Consider the following 27,598-nt stretch of genomic DNA (forward strand, 5'->3'; position numbering starts at 1 on the left):
AACTACCCTTTACCCCGCTAACCCTCTATCCGACTACTCCCCACTCTTCGACTATTCTCACCCTTTCTCCCCCCGCACCCTTTGCCAACGTCCACCGCCCCCCACCATCGACTATACTACCTGACTAGTTCCTCAACCTCCCTCCACCCCACTACACCCCCACCCCCACTACTGACACAACTCACCGGCAGCGCCAACCTCAACGCGAGCAGACTCGGCATCGCGCCGTTGCCCTTTTCCTCGTGACTAACCGACCACAGTTCGTGGGCGAACGTTCGCCGAGTGCCGTCTCGCGTTCTCCTTTTCGAACGGGTGTCCCGTGTTCATCGTTATCGTCGTCGTCGTCGTCGTCGTCGTCGTCATCATTGTCATCGTCATCGTCATCGTCATTGTCATCGTCATTGTCATCGTCATCGTCATCGTCATCATTGGCATCGGCGTCATCGTCGTCGTCGAATGAAATTGAGACGAGCACGTTTTCAACATTCCGATCGTTTCAACCTTTTTTTTTTTTAATCTGATCATCCTGTTATGATCTGATCCGATCATCCTGTTATGATCCTTTAAATCGGGGGGAAAAGAAAGGACATACACGAAAAGGAAAAAGGAATAAGGAAAAGGAATATAAGAAAGAAAAACGAAAAGAAAAAAGATAAAGAAGAATAGAAGAAGAAAAAAACGACGAAAAGAAAGAATAATTTCTTTTTTCTCTCTCTCTCTCTCTCTCTTTCTCTCTCTCTTAACTCTTCAATTTTCACTCTTCTCTTCTCGTCGTCGTCGTCGAGAGCTGTCGTTTTCGTTGTCGTGGATACATTTTTTTATAAGAAATTCTAAAAACAACCCCTCGAACGAGATCCGTCTAAACTCATTGTTTTTATTCCACGCTTAAAATCCCATTTTCGTCTTACACTTTTCTTTTCCTTAACCTTCACACCCTGGTCAATCCTCCCTCGTTCCCTCCCATCTTCGTCATTACCTTCCTTTTCCTTCATCATCTTCATCATCTTCATTGTCTTCTTCTTATTCTTTTTCTTCATCCTTCTCTTCCATCACTGTTCTCTTTTCCTATGATTGCTTCTTTTTTTAGACATCTTCTTTACTTCTATTACGAGGAAAAAAAAGGATATATATATATATCTCTCTCTTCCTCTCTCTCTCTCTCTCTCTCTCTCTCTCTCTCTCTCTCTCTCGCTAATTAGTGTCCAGGTATTTTATTTTTTTCTAATACCGCTAGAAAGGATCGAGTAGAACGGAATTCTTAGAGAGAGAGAGAGAGAGAGAGAGAAAGAGAGAGAGAAAGAGAGAGAGAGAGAGAGAGTTAGATAGATAGATAAACAGAGTGAAAGAAAAAGAGAGAAAGGGATAGAGATAGTGAGTGCAGCACGTGTCCGGCGGTGCCGGCGGCGCGAAGAAAGATGTAAGAAGAGGAAGGGGTGGGGGGGGTTTAAAGAAAAACCGTAAAAACGAAGGTGCGGAAAGGCTCCTGCGTTTTCTTTTAACTAACAAAGACGCATCCCCTCTTCGACAAATATTCTTACGCATCGTGGATAAACGGAAAAAGGAATAGATTATACGGACCAGCAAAAAAAAAAAAAGAAAAAAAAAAGGAGAGAAAGGAAAAGAAAAAAAAAAAGATAGTGAGAGAGAGAAAGAGAGAGAGAGAATAATCCAAAAAAAAAAAAAAAAGGAAAGAGATAGAAACGGATAAAAAGATAAAAAGGAGAAATCGTTAGAGAAAGATTAGAAAAAGGAAGAAAAAAAAGAAGGAAAAGAAAAAAGGAGAAGATCAAGATAATGCAAGAAGTTTGAGATAAACGTTTGTTTTGAAAAAATAATCATCGTCTATTTGATCTCGAAACTAATAGAAATTATTTCTGTTTGAAATTAATCGAATTACGGGCCACGTGATAATACATTTTCTCTCCGTACATCGGAGATTGATCAAGAACGTCATCGATCGTGTCATTATTGGAATCGATTTTCTTCATCCAAGAAGATGAGAGGCCTTGTGCCGGGCAGCATATTCAGCCTACTTGTTCTACTCGTCGCGTGGCAAAACGGAGCGCGGGCTAACTGGTGGTGAGTCTTCCCTCAATCGGATTTTAAATTGTATCTACTATATCGAACGAATAAGATTATCATAAATATTTCTAAACTTTTATATATATATATATATAAAAGTTAATAAAGATGTGTGTGTGTGTGTGTGCGTATTCATACAGCAAACCAATTCGATTTTTGATTGATCAATATTTGATCGATCAATTATTGTGTTATAAATAATACTGATATGTTACTGACGGAAAGAATACATTTATAAACATCTAGAGTAATTTAATATATAATAAGATTAGAGTAATTTAGTGATATCTAAAAAAGTTTTCGTAATGATAATAATAATTTCTTGTAACAATAATCTATTGATTTATAAATATTATAATTTTTTATATTATATATATACATACATTTTTTTCTTATCAATAATTTTAAACGTTTATATGATTCAATTTAAATTTTATACACCGTATCTATATATGTATATATTTATATATATATATATATATATATATATATATATATATATAATAAACGTTTATGGTGTTTTATAAATAGATAAATTTTAACTATCTATAAATTATAATTTATCTATAATAAACCGGGACAATGAGAATGGAATATTTCAAATATAAGATTTCGTTGAAATTATTTGATATTTTCAAATCGAAACAATTTTTCTTAAAATAAGAAATGCTTATTATACTTCACGTTTTATTGCTTTACCGCTCCTCCGAATCCGTATCTTCACTTATGAACGACTACAAAAAAAATAAACAATTTTCTTATCTCGACGGATCTCTCAAAGAGATCAAAATAAATAGAAAAATTTCAACTAGAACAATGAATTTTGATTGCGATCTATATTTGAGGACTAGCCACTCAACTTCCATTCGTTTCGTAATGATTTTTCAATAAAAAAGTCTCTCGGCTCATCCTTTAATAATAATAATAATAATAATAATAATAATAATAATAATAATAATAATAATAATAATAATAATAATAGTAATAATAATAATAATAATAATAATGAGAAAAATTCGTCGTAAGATATTTATGAAAAGAATAAAAAAATAAATAGATAAAGAACAACAAAGATTTATTGCTTCTAACGCTTAAGAAATTATTAACAGAATCGAAGTGGTGAATGCATCGCGAATATTGAAAAATTGAATTAGACCGGTTTATTTACTATTCGACCAAAAAGAAAAAAAAAAAGAAAAAAAAGAAAAACAATTTATATCGTGAAACATTGAAAAACCATTTGCCCTTTTTACAGTTTGCATAAAAGTTAATACACTTCTATAGTTTTCCATTAATTCCCCCTATATCTATCAAACATTAATCAAACAAATAATTACACGTTATTTCTGTATACTGTCTAATAAATTTATAATATTTATATATATATATACTTTTTAATAACGTCGCGCAATATATTTTATTGCTTATATTATTCTTTATAAATATGTATATATACATCGTAATTACATAAATTATGTAAACGAAATGTTTATTATTTTTATTTTTAACGTTGAAATGTCATTCACGTAGTTAGATAGAATAAATTATTTTTTTCCATCTCTCTCCTCTCTCTCTCTCTCTCTCTCTCTCTGTCTTTCGATAAGAAGGAGATCAAAAAAAAAAAAGAAGAAGTAATCGATAAAAAATGAATACATTAACTTGTAATTACGTTTTCTTTTACGACATTTACGTATATACGCTATAAAGAAAATTTCCTAGATCGACCCTTTCCCTAAGAGATTATCAATGTTTCATTAGTTTTACCGGATAGATAGTGGTGGTGGTGGTGGTGATGGTGGTGGGTAATAAAAGCGTGGCTCAGTTACAGTCTACCCTCTTTTCTTTTCATCATACGTAAAAAAAAAAAAAAAAAAAAAAAAAAAAAAAGAAAAAAGAAAAAGGAAACAAACCAAAAAGAAAAGAGAAGAAAAGAAAAAAGAGCAGAAGAAGAAGAAGAAGAAGAAGAAGAAAAAAAAGGGGTTACATTACGGGGGAAAATCTGTAAAACGTAAACGTAAATTAATCGATAACTAATCGTTAATATGTTAAACGTATAATAAAGTATTAAATCATAATAAATTACTTAGAAACAAATCGATAATATCAGATTCGTCATGAACGTGATCGAGATTTAATATATATATATATATATATATATATATATATATATATATATATATATATATATATATATATATATCCTAGGTACATACACCTTATCTCAAAAAGCAGGAACATAATGCAAAGAGAGCTCGGGTAACGAGTAAGAAACGTGGACAATGACCCATTCCGGGTCCGACGACAGAAACGCAATAAAACACGACCGGACGAGTTCTCCATGCTCACGAGGAATACCTCGAAGGAAGAAATTCTTTTTTTTTTTTTTTTTTCGTTTCTTTTTTCTCCTTTTTTTCCCCTTATGCACTTGGTATCCATATGGGTATAGGTATATAAGATATCTGCTCGTGTTAGAAAGAGAGAGAGAGAGAGAGAGAGAGAGAGAGAGAGAGAGAGAGAGAGAAATAATGTAGTGGTATGAGGTATCCTGCATTCTTATTATTATTAAGTTCTGTTGTTAAACAAGTACTGGAATTAGTACTAAACTGCCTATGATATTTATTTACTTACTTGCATACTTACTTACTTACTTGCGTACGTATGTTTATGTCTACGTGAATGAACTGTGAAGAAACTATGATAACAAGTTACACGACGATTTAAACAAGTTGAAAATCTTCTATGAACATTCGAAAACATTTGATGTCTTCGATGTTACGAAAGTGCGAAATTTGTCTCCAATGTGACTAGTGAATGATTAATGAAATTGTATCTAGTTTTCTTTATTACTAATACCTCGTAATTGCTTTAATCTTATTTAATCTACATTCAATATGCAAAAAAAAAGTAAAAAGAAATATATATATATATATATATGTATATATTTATTGTATGTATTTAGATAGTATAAATAATATATACGTGTATATAAATATAGTTAGAAAATATTTATCTAACGATAGATATATAAAAATTGTATCTATTGATTTATTATTTGGTTGTAATATCGATGGATTAATCAATGTAAAAATTTAATACGTTTATTTTCCTACATTGACGGATGATATTAGTTTCGTTCTTCTATTCGATCGTTCCATAAATATCTTCTATAAGAAATAAATAAATAAATAAATAAATAAATAAATAATAAAATAAATAAATAAAAATTTCGTATGCACGGTATCAACGCTAAAATAACTTGCATATTAATTTAATCGCTGTGATAGATTTCTCGATATCGCTAGGCTTCCCTTTTCTTTTCTTTTCTTTTTTTTTATATTATTTTATTTTATTTCTCTCTCTCTCTCTCTCTCTCTCTCTCTCTTTTACGTTTCAGATCAAAACAATCGTAATATCCATTATTTTCAAAATCATCATTAAAGTCCCCACATAGTGGCAGTAATAATGTATCTAGTTGAAAATGTACGAGATATTAACTATTCAATAGGGATCTAGGGATAAATGAGAAATGAATAAAGAAACGTTGAAACGAACGAAGCGCGCCTGCTTTATTTTTCTTTTTTTCTTTTCTTTTTTTTTTTTTGTTCCTTTTTTCACAAACAGAAGAGTTAGAGGGTTGTTAGAAAGACACGTATTCGACGTGGAAGAGAGAGAGAGAGAGAGAGAGAGAGAGAGAGAGAGAGAGAAAGGGTAAGAATGCATTTCCCTGTTAAGTCAGAATAGAGGGCTCGTTCGCTTGCTTACTCTGCTCGCGTTCGAACGCTGAAGCCCCGCTGACAGTGCTAATACTACACGCTCGTGTTTACACAACTATATTACCCGTGACGGGTACGGCGATGTGATGCTCACCCCTGCCAGGCGTGCTTTTTCAAACCCTAGGACTCCCTCGACGGGCCACCATAGCGTTCATCGAAGGAGCGATAGAGATAGATATATAGATTATAAACACGACTCCCGATCGCGAGGAATACATTTTTCCCACCCAACTGCCGATCAACCCTCTCCAACCCCTATACTCGCTCTAACTCTCCTCCATTCACCACGTCCTGCGCCCAAAAAAGAAAAATTTTTTTCGATTAATTATCCTACACCAACCGTTAAGTTTTTTACAAACCACTTTTTCTCTCTCTCTATCTCTCTCTCTCTCTCTCTCTCTCTCTCTGCTTCTCTAATTACTTAAACGTCGATGCAATGACGGAGATCATTGAATTATATTTTATTATTATTATTTATTATATTGATTATATTATTATACTAATTATACACTATACTGTATTTGATCATAACGCAGATCATTCAATTATATTATATTATTATTATTATTATTATTATTATTATTATTATTATTATTATTATTATTATACTAATGATAATGTAGTATAGTAATTATATCATAATGTTGTTACGTTAACTCGTTGAAATTTTATAAAATCTTAATCGTATTGAAAATAATCCTCAGAAAAATATCTTCTTCTTTTTTTTCTTTTATTTGCTTTCATAGAATGGATTATAGGAAATGTATAGGGTGATTCAAGTAAAGTTTTACAAACTATTCGTCTCAAAAAATAAATCAAGATATCGACTTATTGATGGCAAATTAATTAAATGATACCGGAAGAGAGTCAATCTTTTTGTGTGTTTTTTTGCAACGACCTTTTTTACAATACAAAAGTCAAGATTTTTTCAAGTCAGATTTTTGTCATTAATGACAAGTAATATTAATTTCTTTTTTTTTCAGATGTTCGGATGGGTCTGAATAATTGTTTGAACAATTTTTCTCTTTTTTTTTTTTTAAAGTTAAAAAACATTTTTCATATTTGTATGCGTATAAACGTCGTATTATACAATATATATAATTATCGCTATTTGAAAAGAGATTTGGGACGAATTAATTAATTAATTCTTTTGTGAAAAAAAAAATAAAAAAGAAAACAAAAACAAAAAAGAAAATAAAGAATCGAATATATTAAAGTAAAAATTACATGAATATCAAGTATTCATAATGTTAACTTGCGTAAAATAATTTGTATGAAATAAATAAGAAATATTAGTATAGCACGAGAGATAACTTAAGGTATACGATTTCGTGAAATCATCCTTATAAGAAAAATATCCTAATTCGTTCATAATAATCTGATAATTACGTTGTTATATTTTATTGTTATTTTCTTTTTATTTTTTTCTTTAAAAAGAAAAAGGAACTTAGATATATTTATATATATATATATATATATATATATATATATATATTTCTTTTTCTTTTTCTTTTACGAAACTTTGACACGTTCTTTATTTCTCAGTATAGGGAGATACTTCGTCAATGTTTAACGAGTTGGAGTCGAATCCCTCGCCCTTATAACTTCTTCCATTCTATCGACCAATCGCGAGGAATTCGCGAATAACGTCGTTACACCATACCTATTACCTATGTATTATATATATATATATACATTTCCGTTACTTTTACGATATGGCGATATCGTATTACGGATCTCTTTATTCCTTTTATACGAAAGATACGAGCGAAATCGCGTGGAGGGTTTGGGGGGAGGGAGGGTGGACGGCGAATCGCTCGTAGTTACATGCGTGTGTCCTATATTGGATACGAAAATGGCCCCATAAAGCGAGCCTACGTCCTACGGCTCTCTTTTCGCATTAACTGTCCCATATAAATACGTATATACACCAGTTATCACTCTTTGCTTTTCTTTGTGTTAAACTCATCATCTTTCCATATCCTTCTTTCGTTTTTTTCCCTCTCTCTTTTTCTCCTCTCCCTCTCTCTCTCTCTCTCTCTCTCTCTCTCTCTTTCTCTCTCTCTATGTCTCTCTCATTCTCTAAGCATTCCATATAATATTTATATGTGTCTTGGTAAATACATGTACATAACGTGACTTGTACATAAGCGTTCTTAATACGTTTTATAATCTTTACGGTATGTCTCTCTATCTCTTTCTTATACACATTTATACTTCCCATCATGTAATTTTCCATCTTTATCTCTCTCTCTCTCTCTTTCTCTCTCTCTCTCTCTATCTATCTATCTATCTCTCTCTTTCACTCACTCACTCATTGCTTTTCTTTTTCTTTTTTACACACATTTATACTTTCCATTATATAATTTTCCATCTTTATCTATCTTCCTTTATTTCTTCCTTTCTTTTGTCATTAAAGAGAAACCCAAGTTTTGTATTACTATTGAAGAATGATATATCATAAATACATACTATCTACTTATAAAAAGCAACTACCCCGTAGATTTCTTTTCCCGAAGGGTGAACGAATGGCATATACCTCCTTCGTCCTTTCTCCTTCCTAAAGATACTTCGATTGAAAGCACAGGACTATGCTTTGACAACATGAACAACGACTGACGATGAAACGTAGAGATAGGTAGAGAGTACTCTTACCTCTCTTTCCCTCGCCCCCTCTTTCTCTCTCTCTCTCTCTCTCTCTCTCTCTCTCTCTTTCTCTCCCTCTCATTTCCTACGGGTTACGATCGCACGTTAAAAACGTAAGGACCTTTCTAACCAATCGGTGATTCGCTCGCAAATACCTCGCCGTGGATACTTATAACTTGGTCGTACGTGATCACACAAACCCACACACACACACACATACAATTATACACACAGACGTAGACACATATACAAAACATGCGCGTGTACGCGCGCACACACACAAAGAAATACATTCGTCCCCTGTGCACACATATATGAGCATTATATTGCTCATAGTCTGACTCGGCTAGTAGTTACGGCCGGTATGATGCAGCCAGCGTAAGAGAGAGAGAAAGAGAAAGAGAGAAAAGAGAAAGAGAGAAGAGGATATGAAAGTTGGAAGGGTAGGGGAGGAGAGGTAAGGGGACAGAGGCCGGTTATCGCGCTGAGGTCGGCCCGTTAATGCGACTTTTAATCGCCCTCGTAAAGGAACGCCGATGCGCGTTCGCGAACCGGCCGGATTCGCGGCTGCAGCTTCGCAATAAAGTCTTTCCTTCTCTCTCTTTCTCTTTCTCTCTCTCTCTCTCTCTCTCTCTCTCTCTTTCTCGTCTCTTTCGTGAGACTCCATCGCTCCAACTTCCATCCCATCCCTCCCTTTGCCCCCACTCCTCATCTTCGACTCCTTTATCGGCAGGTAGGTACCTACCTATAGTTACGAGCCTGATACCCTCTCTCTTCTCACATTTTATGGATATTGGTATAAGTATATATGTATATACATATATATATATATGTGTGTATATGTGTATGTATAAATGTATACGTATCTTTCTTTCTCCTGGTTTTTTTTCTTTTGTAATTCTTCTTGATTACTTCAACGTCATCCAATCAAAATCGCGGAATTATAAACAACAGTGATTTAAGCATAGATATAATCGAATTAAGGTTTATAGGTTCTATCTATGATTTATTTCCGAAGAAAAAAAGAAAAATATGCGAAACGTCATCAACGTACACCTTATGCAATTATAAATGTATGTGTAAAACGTATATGTGTACGTAAAACTTGCATATAACTTCTATGAGAGTTATGACGAGTCCTTTGTAAGATATTTTCCAAAATAATTAACCAACAAACAAATCAATCAACCAACAAATAAATCAACCAACCAACCAACCAACCAAACAACCAACCAAATAGCCTCGGATAAGATTCCTTTGCTAAATAAGACCTCTCTAATATCCATTCTCTTTCCATGAATATATATATATATATATATATATATATATATATATATATATACATACGAAAGACGCCATGTTGCAAAAGGAGAGAGAAAGAGATGATTTCGGCCATCCGATATTCGGATAATACTCCTACCTCATTCAATATTTCTCATTCGACGTTGAACGTCCCCTTTCCCCCATACCCTCCGCCCTCATCGCTCCTCCCCCAACCTCACCCCCGTTGTTTCATTTTGCCTCAAAAATCTCCGACAAAGGGAGCCACTTTGAGAGAGAGAGAGAGAGAGAGAGAGAGGGAGAGAGCGAGTCTGCTGCCTTTGGGAACTCTTCGGACAATGTTTTCTTTCGTCCCAAGATATCTTACGTATATTGTCATAAGCATAACGAAGAGACCGCCAGACAGATACGAGATTCCTTTCTCCCTCTCTCTCTCTCTCTCTCTCTCTCTCTCTCTCTCTCTCTCGCTTTCTCTTATTCCTTCGTCTTCTTCTTCTTCTTCTTCTTCTTCGTCGTCGTCGTCGTCGTCGTCGTTGTCTTCTACTACTACTACTACTACTACTACTACTACCTAGGGCTCGCCATTTCCTTTCCCTTGCTTCGTCCTTTTCGTTTCCCCCTTCTCTCTTTTTCTCTCTCTTTCTCTCCCTCTTTCTCTCTCTCTCTCTCTCTTTCTTTTTCTCTTTTTTACCCTCCCCCATACCACTCCCACCCATTCACCCTTTCTCTTTCTATCTCTATCTCTCTCTATCTTTTTCCAGCTTTTTCTTTCCACTTCGAAGTTCGTTGCTCGCGCTAATCCACAGACTTCTATCCTTATCACGATGAGATCTTACGTACGTCTTATCTCTTGTCCTTCCTTCACTCATTCATTATTTTCCTAACTTCGGTATTTCATTACGAAGCGTTCGACCCATTCAAATTTCTTTATTCAATCAGATTGGAATAAATTGAGAGTTGTAATCTCTCTCTCTCTCTCTCTCTCTCTCTCTCTCTCTGTTTTTTAACAAAAAGTATTGCGTACATCGCCTCTGATCTCCTTCTCCCTTTTTGTTTTCTTTCTTTTCCATTTTTTTCGACCGTAGTTGTAGTAGTTGTTTACGCGAACAAAATGATCATCGAGCCGAGATCAATGGGAATTATGCGAGACGAAACGATGACTGGTCGAATCGAATCGAATCGATTGGTTCTCTCTCGTCCCCGTTCTTTTCTCTTTCTCTTTCTCTCTCTCTCTCTCTCTCTTTCTCTCTTTCTCTCTTTCTCTTCTTTTTTCTCCCTTCCCCCAAGAAAAATGTTTGTCGGGTGATTCGAAAAAGGGTACTGCGAATCGAATCATCGTAGAACTACGATGTTCTATCGGCCACGGATTCGCATATTTCCATACCCTCCTGCTCCCCCTCCCTTCCTCCATCCATCCAATTGTGTTCCATCGGATCAAATAAAAATGCCCCGAATTCAACGTTTACTCGCCTTCGCTTCCGTTTGGTAGACTTTATATACAAGCCGCGAACTCGCGCTTTTAGATCAACCAATGTTTTGTGCACCCCGCATGTCTGTATATGTATGTATGTGTCTGCCTTTATATACATACATAAATACATATATATGTATATATATATATATATATGTATGTACATACGTACGTACATACTATTTCAGCTGCCTACAACGCCTCAAGCGTTTAACGATCGACAGACCTACCGATCGTCGTGATTCGATAATGCAACTTTGATTTTTACGAATACGGACCAATCGCGTACAAGCGATAAAGTGATTCCCATTGGTCGACGATATGTTAACAAAAAGAAAGAGAAAGAAAGAGAGAGAGAGAGAGAGAGAGAGAGAGAGAGAGAGGGAGGGAAGGAGGGAGGGTGAACAAAACGAAAAAGAGCACGCACAAAAAAAAAAAAGGAACAAAAAAGAAAAAGGAATAAAAAAAACAAGGGCAAATTAAATAGGTACCCTATATCGCGGGATGAAAAGTTTTTTTCGTTATTATGGCTGCTTTGCCCATTATTTGAGTTTCACAAAAGAGAACAGGAAATTTAAATTAAACATCAAGCTCTCTTTCATTGCGTGGTGGGGATCGGAGCGTGAACGGTAGGTGGTGGGTTGGGAGGAGGAAGAGTGGGGTGGTGGATTGTGAGGCTTGAAACCAATTTTTCTTCTCATTTTCGTTCTTTTTTTTTTTTTTTTCGTTCTCCTTCAATGATGAATTATTTTCGTACGTTTTCCCCGGTATGTAATTTAGTGATAGCCCTAGCGAACCATGGAATGAATCGCTGATGATCGTCGATCCATATATTACAAATGACGGTATATAATATCTCGTTTCTACGTATTCATGTATATCTCCATATATATTGTTGTTAGAGAAAGATAGAGAGAAAGAGACGTATAACCCTACGTTACGTACCGACGAACGTCGATTATTAGCGCACCTCGATACCATTCGATGTAACAGCGTATGTGGAGCACGGTTGAATGTAACACAAGGAACGGCAGATGCATAACTATAGAATCGCATCGATCATATGACTTGGACCCGTAGGCGATGTTGACCGTACACCGTTGGTTCTCTCTCTCTCTCTCTCTCTCTCTCTCTCTCTCTCTCTCTCTGTCTCTCTCTTTATATGTGTATACATGTGTGTATGTATACATACGTGCTTCTCTATCTCCTCTTTTCTACCGACCCAAAGTCGTGACTTTTCTCGCTAAATCATCAGGGAGCTTTATTTTCCTAGTTACGAACGTCCTACTATTGAACACATGATTCAACTCTTATCGATAATATTTGGAAGAAAATAATATATATATATATATATACGCGCACACATATCTATAAGTACAAAACGAATAAAGTAAATTATTATTTATTCGATATTTTCATAGAATCACGGCAAAGTTGTGTAAATATTAAAATAAACGTATCAGGTATAGATGAATTTTTTTTTCAGAAGAAAAATATACCTACGAGTTTTTTTTTTACCGAAAGTACTAAATCTTTTATAAATTCGCCAACAATCTTCTATCTTCTTTTTCTTTTTTTTTTATCTTTCTTTCTTTCTTTCTTTCTTTCTTTCCTTCTTTTCTTTTCCTCTTCAAGTAAGAGATATAACAACAAAAATTTTAAACGATCCAAATTGTTCCTTGCGTCTGAGGTGAAATATATATATATATGTATATGTATAATATAAATAAATAAATAAAGCAAAAAAGATAGGAAAAAAAGGAAAAAAAATTTCATCATCGAATTTTAAAGTTAATTGCATTTACACTGCAATGTCGGTCGGTCGGTACCGTTCGTCCATGTTGAGAATACGGAAGTCAAATCGATTTTGTGATTGAACGCGAATTTTGTTCGTTATATAGGCGCCTTCCGTTTCATGTCAGACCATGGAGAACTGTCGGCGACGCACACTTGTTGAACGCGTGGTTTATCTTTGGCCATAGATCACTCAGGGCGCAGCACGTCTTTTGCTACTACTACTACTGCTATTAGTACTACTACTACTACTACTACTACTACTACTACTACTTGTACTACCACTACTACTACTATGTCTATTATCACAACTACAAATGCCACGTTTCTCATCTTCACCCTCTTACTTCAACTTAAGTTATTTCTCTCTCTCTCTCTCTCTCTCTCTCTCTCGCTCTTGCTCTCGCTCTCGTTCTCGTTCTCGCTCTCGCTCTCTCTCTCTCTCTCTCGCACACGTTACTTTTTTTCTTGTTTTCCTTCGACGATCTCTCGCAGTTCATTATACAACGCACGAGTCCTCAGATTCGTATCGCAAAGAAAAAGTGGCCATTCCGCAGTTCGATAGATTCGCAATGGATGCATTCCCATGAAACGTTAACCTCTAGCTTCGTCATTTTTGTTTATTTATTTGTTTTAGTTTTTCTTTCTTTCTTTTTTCTTCTTTTTCTTTTCTTTTTTTTTTTTTTTTTTACCAACCTCCTCACGTATTTTTTTTTTGTTCTTTTCCTTCTGTCTCCTTTCATCGATGAATATAAATATTTCAACTTTATTCTTGTTTCCTTCTTTCTTTTTTGTTTTTTTTTGTTTTTTTGTTTTTTCTTTTTTTTTTTGTTTTTATTTCAAATATCATTCCCATCTAAAGCAGGAGAAAATTTCATTATTCGAAATACGTTTTCATTTTTTATTATACGTATTTCATTATTATTAATATAATTATAAATTAATAATTCGTGTGTGTGTGTGTGTGTGTGTGTATGTGTGTGTGTGCGTGCGTGCGTGCATGCGTGGTAGATAAATATAAAATGGACTGGATACTTTGTCAAGGCTTTTGCATTTTTTGGATACATTCAAATCAGCATCATGCGTAAATATATACATACATATATACATACATACATACATACATACATACATACATACATACATACATACATACATACATACATACATACATACATACATACATACATACATACATACATACATACATATATACATGCATACTAATATACATACATACATACATATACCTACATAGATATACCTATCTATATATATATATAGATATATATAGATATATATATATATATTATTTTTTCCTTTTATTTTTGCTCATAAATACTTTAATACGAAATCCGACGACTTCAAACAAACGCAGTTAGAACTCACGTGTCACACCGTAGCATAGACCATAGCACGTAGAGTTCTCTATCGCGGAAAAACCGCGAGACTGCTTGCATATTTCAAATAAAGCGATGCCTCTCGCTTCTTTATATTTCATGTTTCGTTTATTCGTCCTCGGAGGAACGTACTAGGCACCAAGACATAATAAACGCGATGTCTCCCTGTTTTTTTCCATTCTCTCTCTCTCTTTCTCTTATTTCCACCCCCTCTTTCTCTCTCTTTCTCTCTCTTTCTCTTTCTCTATGTCATCCTCTTCCTCCCCTAGCAGCAACTAAGCTCCTCTTCCAGTCTTTCCACTTTTTCTGCTGGCTTCGTCTCTCTCTCTCTCTCTCTCTCTCTCTCTCTTTCTCTCTTTCTCTCTCTCTCTCTTTCTCTCTTTCTTTCTCGTTTTCGCGTCTTCTCGTCCTTTTAACGTTTTCTCTTTTCACTCCCAAGAGTTCAGAGTATGTCTCCTTTCTCTCTCTCTCTTTCTCTCTCTCTCTTTCTCTCTCTCTCTCTCTCTCTCTCTCTCTCTCTTTGTGTGTGCGTGCGTCTCTCTCTTTGTATGTGCGTGCCTCTCTCTCTTTCTCTCTCTCTCTCTCTATCTATCTTTCTCTTTTTCTAACAGAAGCTTAGCCGCATGTCAGTTTTATTTCTCCCTCGTCTACTCCTTCGCAAAGGGCCAGCCTTCGGTGGGCAGGCGGTGTTGCCCGTGCGGTATCTCGGTCGCCATAAATTACGACGGTCCTTTTATTTGCACAGAGCCACCGAACTTAAGTAACTAGATCTGGAAGTCCTGACTCCTCCACACACGAGGGGGTTAAACGTTCCTTCCTCCTAGCCGGCTGCGATACGCGAGACTGACCCGCCCTCCAAAAAGCCACCCTCATTGCCCACGGCCACCACCCTTCTCTCTTCGTTTCTTTCAATGTACATGTATATGTACATATATATATATACATATATATTATATATATATATATATATATATATATATATATATACGCCCCTATATGTGTATCTGTATCTGGTTGTACTTACACGTGTACGTATATATGTATGCGCGCACGTGTATCTGTGGTCTGGCTATACTTAAGCGTGTATGTTTCGTCGAAGCCAGATGCAATTGCGTTGTCCCGTGGGGGAGCAGAACCGAGGAGAACACAACCGCGGACTCCTAGCTGGACCAAGGGCTCTACCATAATGGCAACTTGAATAATGCAGAGAAGAGAGAGAGAGAGAGCAAGAGAGAGAAAGAGAGAGAGAGAGAGAGAGGAGAGAGAAGAGAGAAAGGGAAGGAAAAGTAAAAGGAACGAGCTATTGGTGAAAGAGGAGAGAAAGGGAAAGAGAAAGAGAGAGAGAGAGAGAGAGAGAAATAGTCGTGGAAGAGAGATAAAGAGGGATAGGATTTTAATTTCGATCGTGGATCCTTTCGGGGAAAGTATCACGAATCGATGCTACTGAAAATGGATAAGGATATCGTAAATACGATATATTGGTATTATACCTATTTCCTTATTATTCTTACGCTTTGATCATTGTACTTTTCGATTGATTTCAATTTTATAGGATTAATTTATTTCTTCTTTTTTTTTATTTTTTGATAATCTAAGTGTTTATACAGAATCTTATGTTTCTTTGATCTATTTTTTGATTTAATCGATTTTTTTCCTATACAAGATAAATGAAAACGAAATTTATGGGGTTTTCTATTAAGACTTTCTTTTTTTTTTACGTAATCCTTTTCTCTTTTCCATTTTTTTATTCTTTTTATTTCTTTTCTTTTCTTTTCTTTTCTTTTTTTTATACTCTTCTTCATGTGAAAGCACAAAACAATCCAACTGTTCCGCATTTCCTGATAAGTGGAATTATTTCTTTTTTATGTTCCACGAATATAATCAAGATTTATTTTTTTGTTATTGCTTATATATATATATATATATATATATATATATATATATATATATATTCGTGATATTCAATTGTGATAATCAATTTTATTACGACAGAATGAATATCACCTTTTTTTTCACGAATAACACGAATGACATTAAATTTTTATATTATTTAATTCGAATCGATCAATTTTGTCTGATTCGAAAAAGAATCCTTTCTTTTTCTTCTTTCTCTTTCTTTTTTTTTTTTTTGGTCATGTTCAACGATACTCGAAAAAGAAAAAGAAAAAAAAAAAAAGAAGAAAAAAAAAGAAAAAAAGAATTAATATCAAAATTTCGAATTACCGATAGATATTTGAGAAAAATATCATAACATTCCAATCGCATTTATGAAAACATATATTTTACGTTAAAAGTTTCAAGATATAGGAACGAGTAAACAATTCTCAATCCCGCCTTCTTCTCTATCCATTTAATGCCTATCTTTATTGCGCGAAAAAAAAAAAGAAAAAAAAAAAAGAAACGAAATGAAACGAAACGAAACCGTACCAGCGAGCGATGAATGAAAAAAAAAAAAAAAAAAAAAAAAAAAAAAAGAAAGTTTATTCCCCGGAGCAACCTTCAATATTTATTCCCCTCGATTCGAATCGTGACTATTCTCCTACGAAACATCTTAAAAGTTTGATCGAACGTTCATCGGCAGCGCGAAATTTCATGCGTTTTGACTAGGGGAATGAGAGGAACAGAGATAGATAGATAGATAGATAGATAGATAAATGGATGGATGGATGGATGGATGGATACAGAGAGCGAGAGAGAGAGAGAGAGAGAGAGACGAAGGGAGAGTGAAAAAATCGTTCAGAGTCGACAATCCCGTGGCCGAACATAAATTAGCCGTGGCTTAAAGCCCGCCCTAATCCATCATAAATAACTCCGTGCGTGCAGATGCGTGTATGTGCATGCGTACGGGGATTCCGTCCCCCTAAATTATTTCGAAAAGATCCGCAGTATGCTAGAAAGAGAAATAGAGAGAGAGAGAGAGAGAGAGAGAGAGAAAGAGAGAGAAAGAGAGTAGCAGTAGTAGTGATAGTAGTAATAATAATAGTATAAGTAGCAGTAATAGTAGTAGTTAACTAGTAGTAATAATAATACTAGTAATAGCAGTAGTAGTAGTAGTAGTAGTAGCAGCAGTAGTAATAGTAGTAGTAGTAATAGTAGTAGTAATAGTAGTAGTAGTAGTAGTAGTAATAGTAGTAGTAATAGTAACAGTAGTAGTAGTAGTAGTAGTAGTAGTACTAGTAGTAGTAGTAATTTCGCTTTCGCTTAACTTGTATATATTACGAACGTCTCGACCTACGCTTATATACAAATAACCTACGTTTCTCTCTTCGACTATATCGACTATGAAAAATCTCTGTACCTAGACATGTGCAAATACGTATTTTGCTCGTCTATTTATCTATCTATCTCTATCTCTCTCTCTCTCTCTCTTTTCTTTCTTTTTTTTCTCAATCTCACTCTCTTTCTATCTTTCTGACGAGTGCGTAGGTACAGGCGTTCGCGCGCGCGTACACTGGCGCACATTCAACTCGCGTCGACGAACTCGGCCGATCGCGTGTCGAGGGCGCGAGACTTCTCGAACTTCCTTTTTCAACGGTGTCAAGCATTGAAAGAGACGTATATATATCTCCATTAACCCTTTTCATTCTCGAACGAAGACTACGTTTCTTTCTTTTCTTTTCTTCTCTTTTCTTTTCTTTTCTTTTCTTTTCTTTTCGTTTCTTTTCTTTCTTCCTTCCTTCCTTTTTCTTTTTCTTTCCCTTTTTATTTTTCTTCTCTCTCTCTCTCTCTCTACTTCTCTCTCTCTCTCTCTCTCTCTCTTTCTCTCTCTCTCTCTCTCTCTCCCTCTTTCTCTTTCTCTTTTCCTCCTTTTCTCTGGTAGCTCAAATGTATATCTCGTTCTCCCTAGTTTTCTCATGGATAGCAACTTACGAAGGAGGGATAATAGTTATACATACACACACACACACACACACATGCATGAATATATACAACATATATATACACAAACAGAGAGAGAGAGAGAGAGAGAGAGAGAGAGAGAGAGAGAGAGAGAGAGAGAGAGAGAGACATTATATATACACATGCGCATACACTCGCGGTAACATTTGGTGGTGGGAAATGGAAATTGTATAACTTCGTAAGTTACATCGTTGAAAACCTGCTTTAAAGTGTTGTTTGACTTTGTGATCAGTAAATTAGTGTGTTCTCTTTTCCAAATACGAAAGTTGTTTGCTACTGTGATCAATGAGATCATGCAACTTCGTAAGATCGACTTTGCGGGGACGAAAGTTGGTCAATTGGTTTTTTTTTTTTTTCTTTTCTCCTCTTTTTCCTTTTCTTTTTTTTTTTCTTCGTGTGTTTGTGTGTGTATGGATCTCGAGATCGTACGACTTTGAGATGATTTAAAAGAAAAAGAAAAAAAAAAAGAAAAAAAAATACAACAACAAAAATTATTCTACTTTATTGAACATGTAAAATTGTCTTTTGATTAGAAATCAATCTACCGATTAGGTTTTATTAACTCGTACGAATTTATTCAATTATTAAATGAGATTCGAGATTTCTTTCATTTTCGATTATCTCGAAATCGCGCGGTCTTTTTTCTTTTTTTTTTTTTTTCTTTTTTTTAATCTTTTCTCATATTATGCGTAAACTCAATTGACAACAGTTATTCTGATGCTTCGTTATCTTCAGGAATAATACGAGGCAGTTAAATAAATCAGGTGTCACCGGGTCAAGGTGAATCTTTTGAAACTATTATTATACAAGTTATGAAACGCATTTCACTGCCTATCAATGAGATCTATACTTAACTCGATCTTCGATAATACTATCGATCAATGTTGAATCTCTGATGAATTATAATATTATAATATTTCGTAAACAAAGAAGAAAAAGATCTTATCATTTTTCTGTATTTATCATTCATTCGATCGTTGATTAAATTATTAATACAATTAATAAGAAAATTAATGATATTTTTATCTAATGATATCGAATAATATTCTCAATTCTAAACTTTAAATTATAAATTTAAAAAATATTGACGAAAGACATGTTTTGCGTATATATATATATATATATATATATATATATCAAGTTAATAATAAATAAAATCATTCGGATACACAGGATTAAAAAAAAAAAAAAAAAAGAAAAAAAAAAAGAAGCAAAAAAAATGACGAAAAGAAAACACACTTACTTTATTAAAGTTCATAGATTTTAAAGAACTTCGAAAAGAAAATTAAAAGAGAAATAAAATTGATCGACTTGTGTAACTTTAACAAGTAATCTATCTTTTTGATATTTTCAACGTAAACAAAATTCTGAACGAAAACATATGAATGTTCATTCGAATGTAAGAATTACAAAGAGATGAAATTACAATTAACGAAAAATGATTTTCTTTTCTTCTTCCAAACAAAAAAAAAAAAAAAGAAAAAAAAAAGAAAAGAAAGACGAATAAAAAGCAAAAATAAAACATGGCTCTTAGAGCAGATTCTCATCAGATGTACTTACGTTCACACGAAAACATCTCTGACTTTTACGATAATAAAGGAAAAAAAAAAAAAAAAAAAAAAAAAAAAAAAAAAAAAGAAGAAAAAAAGAAGAATAAACGAGTTGTCAACATAGAATAAATTTATGCGATAAATTAATTTCATATTTTTCTCTTCCCCCAATTGAACCGAACCAACCTGAACCCAACCCAATCCAATCCAATCCAACCTGATCCATCCTGCCGCGATCCTCTCCTATTTCCCTCATCCCCCAATCCCGCCATTTACGTTTTCACGTTTCAATGGTTTACGAAAAAAAAAAAAAAAGAAAAAAGAAAAAAAATTCTTTTTCTGAAAGTGCAAATGGTAAAATTGTCTTGCGAACTGGGCATGCATGTTTGAAAATAAAGCGGAAGCCCGTGGCGTGGCTAACGGGGTAGGTAGATGAGCGCTCGCGCGCATATTCTCTCTCTCTCTCTCTCTCTCTCTCTCTCTCTCTCTCACCGTGTCTCCCCACGGATCATTAATATTAATGGACAAGTTAGTAGACACCCTTCTGCCCGAGTGCAGAGTGTAATGATGTCGGCAACGGGTGCCACTGCTGTTACGAATGTGACAAGCTTTCTCTCTCTCTCTCTCTCTCTCTCTCTCTCTCTCTCTCTCTGTCTCTCTTTCTTTCTCTTTCTCTCAGTTTACATGTATTTCAGGCGTGTATTGAGCGAGTGCAGGTGAGTAGAAGCACCTCGTTCTCTCTCTCTCTCTCTCTCTCTCTCTCTCTCTCTCTCTCTCTCTCTCTCTCTCAGTCTTCATCGTAGCAGCAGCAGCAGCAGTAGCAGCAACAGCAGTAGCAGTCTCGTTGGTCTGGCTGGATTACATTTCGTCAAATGTCAGAGGAACCACGGCATCGGATTTCTTCTTCTTCTTCTTCTTCTTCTTCTTCTTCTTCTTTTTTCCTTTTCTACGCTACGACTGAGATAGTTTGAAAGAAAAGAAAAAGATAGATGAGCGAGCGAGCCAGAGAGAAAGAAAGAAAAAGAAAGAGATAGAGAGACGTTGGATCTAAAGAAGAGAAATCTTCGTTCTAAATGAAAATAATTACGTAGATATTCTCCAAGTATTTCCTTTTCGTTTCGTTCTTTTACTTACTCTTACGAACGACAATCTCTTCCCTGACTCCTTTTTCGTTGCAAGATTTACCCTCCCCACCCACTATCTTTTGTTTTTTCATTTTTTTCTTCTCTCTTTTTCTCTCTTATTTTTCTTTCTTCCTAATTTTAATTCTTCTCTCTTTCTTTTTTCTCTTTCTTCTTCCTCATCTTCTTCTTCTTCTTCTTCTTCTTCTTCTTCTCCTTCTTCTTCTTCTTCTTCGTCTTGTTCTTCTTCGGAACAAAACGATGCGTACAAATATCATGGCGGGAATGAAAACAAGGGATGGTCTCTTTTTCAACTCCTCTTATGGATCTAGCACGGAAGAAAGCTTTCCTGACCAAACCCGAAATGAACGTTCTGGTGTAGCAAGCAGCAGGTCGATAACCCTTAAAGGATACCTACACAGATGATTTCGGAACTTGGAGAGAAGGCTGGGAGCCCTTGTCGGACTCTTTGCGAGTTGGTCCGTAACGAAACAGGCTCGGTTCTTCGAGGTTCTTCTTTTTTCTTTTCTTTTTCCTTTTTTCTTTTTTTCTTTTTTTCTCTTTTCTTCTTTTTTTTCTTTTTTTTTCCCTTCTTTTCCACTCTTATTCTTTACTCTATCGAAAGAGAAAAAGAGAGAGAGAGAGAGAAAGAGAGAGAGAGAGAGAGAGTCTCTGGTTTGTTCAGGTAAAAGTCAGGGCCATTTTTTCGTCCAATTCGACTCTCTCCTCCCCCTCCCCCACCCTACTCCCCTTCCCCTTTCCTTCCTTTCTGACACACTGTCCACTTCACCTTCCAGGTTTATTAGGACCCACCTCTCTTTACCATCATCCACTTCTCTCTACACCGTCTACTCTATACACCAAACGAATAAACAACTCACGTCCTGTCGATCGATTAACTTAACAATAAAATGTTTACTCCGTTCTGAAATTAATTGATTCGAATATGTAATATAAGGTGGGTAGAACGATCGAGTCTGTGTTTGATTTATACTCGAACGAATATATATATATATATATATGTATAAATGGATTATTTACAAGTAAAAATAGAAAATTATTTTCAATCAACAGAAAATAATAGTTCAGGTAATAATCGAATCAATTTCAAACTATCTATATAATACCTTTCTAATGATTTTGAAAAGAATTAAAAATATTGGAAACTCGATCGGTCACTATTTTCACTTGGTCGATCGTATTTTATATTACGTAAATGACATCTGAAGCCAACTGGTCGCAAAAAAGAAATGATAAGAAAACATGGAAAAAGAGAAAGAAAAGAAAAGAAAAGAAAAAAAGAAAGGAATTAAGGAAGAAAGAAAGTTCTAATGTTCCGCGTATAAGCCCATCATAGACGCTAACATAATTAACTCGAAACAGTGTACCACTGATTAGAAGCCAAGCATTAGAGTCGGCAACGACTACTACTATTACTATTACTATTACTATTACAACGACGACGACGACGACGACGACGATGATGACGACAACAACAACGACGGCGACGGCGACGGCAACGGCGACGACGACGACGACGACGACGACGACGACGACGACGACGACGACGACGACGACTCGACAGCGTAATTGCTACACGGAAGAAACGTGTAGTGCATTAGAGAGGCGAGTGTTATGCAAATAAAACGGGAGTGTGCGAGTGAAAGAGAGAGAAAGAGAAAGAGAGAGAGAGAAAGAGAGAGAAAGAGAGATAAAGAGAGAGGAAGATAGAGAAAAAGAGAAACATACGCGTGCGATGTATTTTCCAGCACGCATTTGCGTGATCCATTGGCGAGCCTATGGGCGATGAGTTCGAGATTTCTTCTTCGCGATTAACCAGATGTTAATAATACAATATAGATAAATAAATATTATAGCGACACGATATTTTTATTTATTTATTTTTTTTTTTTTTTTGATATATTCTTTTTCTTTAATTAATACAATTTTATTCAATATATTTTAACATACTTTTACTTTAATATTATTATTATATATTATTTTTAATATATTTTTAATATATAATTTATTCAATAGTATTTATTTACGATTGTATATACGATCGATAAGATTAATTTTATTTTATTGTGAAATTAAATTGATTTAAATTGTCTCTTTGGAAATATATGTACGTATATATACATACATATATGTATACACGTGTGTGTATATACCTGCATACTACATAGTACATATTTAGTATATATATATATACGTATATATATATTTATATGTACGTATATGTACGTACCTGGAGCTAATTATCGTTGATGATATTTGTTTTTTTTTTACTTTTTCTTTCTTTCTTTCTTTTTTTTTTTTTTTTTTTTTTTTTTTTTTCATTAGATTAATACACGATTTATACGAATCAGTATAATAATTATTTTCTTCAATTTTCTACGAACAAGATATTTTCCTTTTCGTAGTATAATCCTTGTTGTGTTTAAAGACGATAGAAGTCATAGTAGGGAATGTATTAATGCATGCCACGCGGAGCAAAACGTAAAAAAATATAATAATTAATGTGAAGTATCTCTATTTATGATTTACGATAAATCTATCTATAATATATTATAGCTCGTTCTGCTCGTTACGCATAACTGAACATTAATCCGTTCTAATCAAAGATAAAAACAAAATAAATAAATAAAGGAGAAAGAAAGAAAAGAAAATAAAGTATTAATTAAAAAAAAAAAAAAAAAAAAAAAAAAAAAAAAAAAAAAAAAAAGGAGGAAAGAAAGAAAGAAGAGAAAAAAGAAGAGGAGAAGAAGAAGAAGTAGAAGAAGAATAAGAAAAAAAAGAAAAACCAATAACCTAATAACGATTAATTAACCTCGATCGGGTCAAGTTAAAACCACTTAAACGAATGGAATCGATATAATAAAGAAAATCGAGTGAGAGGAGGAAGAGAAGAAGAAGGAGAAGGAGGAGAAGAAGAAGGAGAAGGAGATTAAGGGGGTTAAGGAGATGAAGGGGGAAGGGCGGTGGGAAGGAAAGGAAAGGATCCGAAAAGCATAACTTGCGTTCCAGTGAAAGGTCCGGCCTTGCCTCTTGAGAAAGTTACGAAGGTCGCCTCCGGCGATCTAAACGGCAAGCAAGTCCTCTTCTTCTCGAAGTAAAGGAAGAAGAAGAAGAAGAAGAAGAAGAAGAAGAAGAAGAAAAAAGGTAAGAAAGAAGGAAGAAAGAAAGAAAGAAAGAGAAGATACCGATAGAGAATGAAAATACGTGAATTTGTATGTATAGGATGTCTCTAAATTTGATCTGAGAAGGAAAAAAAAAAAAAAAGAAGAAAAAAGAAAAAAGAAGAAAAAACTAAGATTTACAAAATAACATCGAGAATACTTCAAATACTTTTTCTTCCGATGCATGCATAATCGAAATGATACCAAAGAAGAAAAAAAGTATCATGACAATTTCGCTATGTTATTAATCGAAATAATATTTTTCAAACATTACGATACGTAAGCATAAATATGTAGTATGTAGGTATATATATATATATATATATATATATATATATATATATATATATATATATACGAATGTAAACCAATCATTGGATAGATCTTACAAATTGTTCTTAATTATTCATCTTCTTCGTTGAAAAACATTCGAGAAGGATATTGCATCGTATTATACGATATATAAAGATATGTACATACACATATCGTCGCTATTCATCATCTTGAAAGAAGTAAATGTTATACATATACATATACATATACATATACATATACATATACATATACATATACATATACATATACATATACATATACATGTACATATACATATACATATATATATATATATATCCATGCTAATAAAAAAAAAAAAAATTCTTTTCTAATTTCCTAACCGGTATAAATTTTTTCAATAATTTAATATTCAACAATACTTAACTATCTAACGATATAATCTTCTTATAATATAAATTGACACATCGTTTTGGAAACACCCTGTATATATAAACGCGCTCTCGTATTCACATGCATATCTATATGTTAGATACAGAGAGAAAGAAATAGAAAGAGCAAGAAAGAGAAAGAGAGAGAGAGAGAGAGATAGAGAGAGAGAGAAAGAAAGAGATGAAGAGAGGGAGCATTAGGGACTTAATAAATAGCCTCTTAAATTGCTAAAAGAAGGATGGATATAAGCGGCAGAGAAATTGGCAGGCACTAATACGAGGCTGATCTTATAGGCAGATAGCGAAGTATGGTAGCGAGGAAGCACCGGTAGAGAAGCGACAAGGTTTAGACAAGGATGCCTTGAATGGAATAGGTCGGAAGGTAGGAGAACAAGAGCCCATTACGTTAGCCGTGCTGCTGTTGCTGCTGCTGTTGCTGCTGCTGCTGCATCTGGAGTAATCTTTTCTTCTTCTTCTTCTTCTTCTTCTTCTTCTTCTTCTTCTTCTTCTTCTTCTTTCTTTTTCTCTTCTTTTTCTTTCTTTCATGGGAAGATGATTTCCGTTCGATTCATTCCCGTGACTCACGTCCACAAAAGAAAGATTATGAAGTAAGGTAAAGGTCTTTGCACAATATATCGATCTGTGTTTATAGGCGGTTTACATGTAACACGTAAACGAAATCATAAATAAAAATCGATCATTGATCAGTGTCGATCGTTTCTTTTTCTTTCTCTTTCTTCTTCTTCTTTTTCTTCTTCTTCCTCTTCTTCATCTGTTAACAAAATTATTAATTAACCATCCCAATCATCAAACTGATCTATAGTGGTTTCTTTTCGTCTTTAAACTATAACATTGAAAAATTTCGTTTACAAGGATTCACGATTCTTTATATGATTTATAAAGTCTTATATCTTGAACCGACGCTCGTGTGCGTAAACCTTAAGGAATTCTCTCGGTATTCTATCTTTTGTCGTCGATCAATCCGATCTGGTGGCGAATCAATCCCTCCAACGTCCTGTTAGATCATTATTTGGATTTTTTCATCGTCGATCCATCTAATCGTCTTTTCTTCAATTGACTCAACTCGATTTGGAATTTTTTTTTCCCTTCTTTCTCCATTTAATTCCTTTTCGTTTGTTTTTTGCTTTTCCTTATCTTCTCTATATTTTTATTTTTATTTTTATTTAAATCTTTCATACTCTTTCGTTTAATTTCTCATTAATCATATCTAGTATCAATCCTGTCGTGGAACGGTGATTGAAAATTTGAAAAAGCAACGTATGTTAACCGTGAAATGTTATATATCGAAATTATTTTTTTTTTGTTTTGTATTTTTTTTTTAATTTATATATATATATATATATATATACATATACCTAGTAGCTTCAGGATATTGATCGTTTATGGACGTTTCAGTTTGAACAAAAAAATAAATATACTGTTTTTCCTTTCATTTTTTTTTCTTTCATCCTTTTTTTATTTTATATATATGTATAAATATAAAAATCAAAATTTCTTTTTGTTCCATGATATTAAATCAACGGAACAAAATTTGATTTGTTTTGAAGAAAAAAAATTCGCGAAAAACAAAAAATTACATTGCGAATATTTTTTTAACTTCACATTACACGAATTCACGATACGATAATTCGTTTGCCGATAAAAGAAGAAAAAAGAAAAAGAAAAATAAAAATAGAATATAGAAAACTCTCGACCTATGTCACCGCGTTCTCCATTCTAAATGTCACGAGAAAAGACATAACGAAGAATTCAAATGGATAACTTTTTCTCGTGCCACTTACAATAGAATTCTTTTCTTTTTCTCTTTCTCTCCCCGCCGCCCCCCCCCTTCTCCTTCCCTCCTCCTTTCTCCTCTCCTCCCTTCGACTCTCCAATAAATTTGTCTTGTCTATTAAGCACGTAAATCTACATACATGCGTTATTCTTCCATCACAATAAACATAAAGATCGAGCCTGAGCACGTAGCTACTTACTTACGTACCCTGTGATTTGGGGTGTGGAAAGGGGTGTAGGGAGGGTAGAGAGATGAAGAAAACAAAAAAAGAAAGTAAAGAGAATAAAGAAGAAGAAGAAGAAGAAGAAAAAAGAAGGAAGAAAGCATAAATCGTAGAAAAGTATGGCTCGTGCTGCATAGTAATTGCGGCCCCAACCGCAATTCGTCGGATCTCGATTGGTTTTTAGTTCATGACTCAAGTGCAGGTACCCGTGGAGTACTAACGTCGTCAGGTGAAAAGGAGAAAGAGGAGAAAGAAGAAACCACAGGTTACAAGAGTCTCCCAAGCCTCAGCCCTCGTCATTCTCTTTCTCCTCCTTGTCCTCTTACTCCTCTTCTTCCTTCTTTTCCTCCTCCCTATCTCACTTTACTCAACCATCACTACTACCACTAGCAATTCGACCGACCCTATCCAATCTGAAACGACGTTTACCTGTCCACCTATCCCAAATTTTCCTCCTATTGCCAAGCTATTCGTCGCTTTCGTTCTGGCTCGAGAATCGTCATGGATTAATCCAGGCATAAAAATTGCGAAGCTCGGTAACTGGGGCGCAGGAAGTGCACGTTAAAAGAAACAGAGAGGAAAAAAAAAGAGAGAGAGAGAGAGAGAGAGAAAGAGAGAGAAAAGAAAAGTAAAGGAAAGAAAGAAAGAAAGAAAG

The 27,598-nt window shown here is 34.4% G+C and overlaps 1 protein-coding gene across 1 annotated transcript in view; it reads left to right on the forward strand.

Moving 5' to 3' along the window:
* Nucleotides 1–235: 235 nt before the first annotated feature.
* Nucleotides 236–27,598, forward strand: part of LOC124949352 (protein Wnt-1-like) — a 72,866-nt gene continuing 45,503 nt past the window's right edge. The window contains exon 1 of the mRNA XM_047494294.1: nt 236–2,079. Coding sequence (XP_047350250.1) covers nt 1,997–2,079 — 83 coding nt within the window. The 5' untranslated portion in view covers nt 236–1,996. The remainder of the gene's footprint in view (nt 2,080–27,598) is intronic.

Source organism: Vespa velutina, chromosome 5, assembly GCF_912470025.1.
Source record: "Vespa velutina chromosome 5, iVesVel2.1, whole genome shotgun sequence".
NCBI lineage: Eukaryota > Metazoa > Arthropoda > Insecta > Hymenoptera > Vespidae > Vespa > Vespa velutina.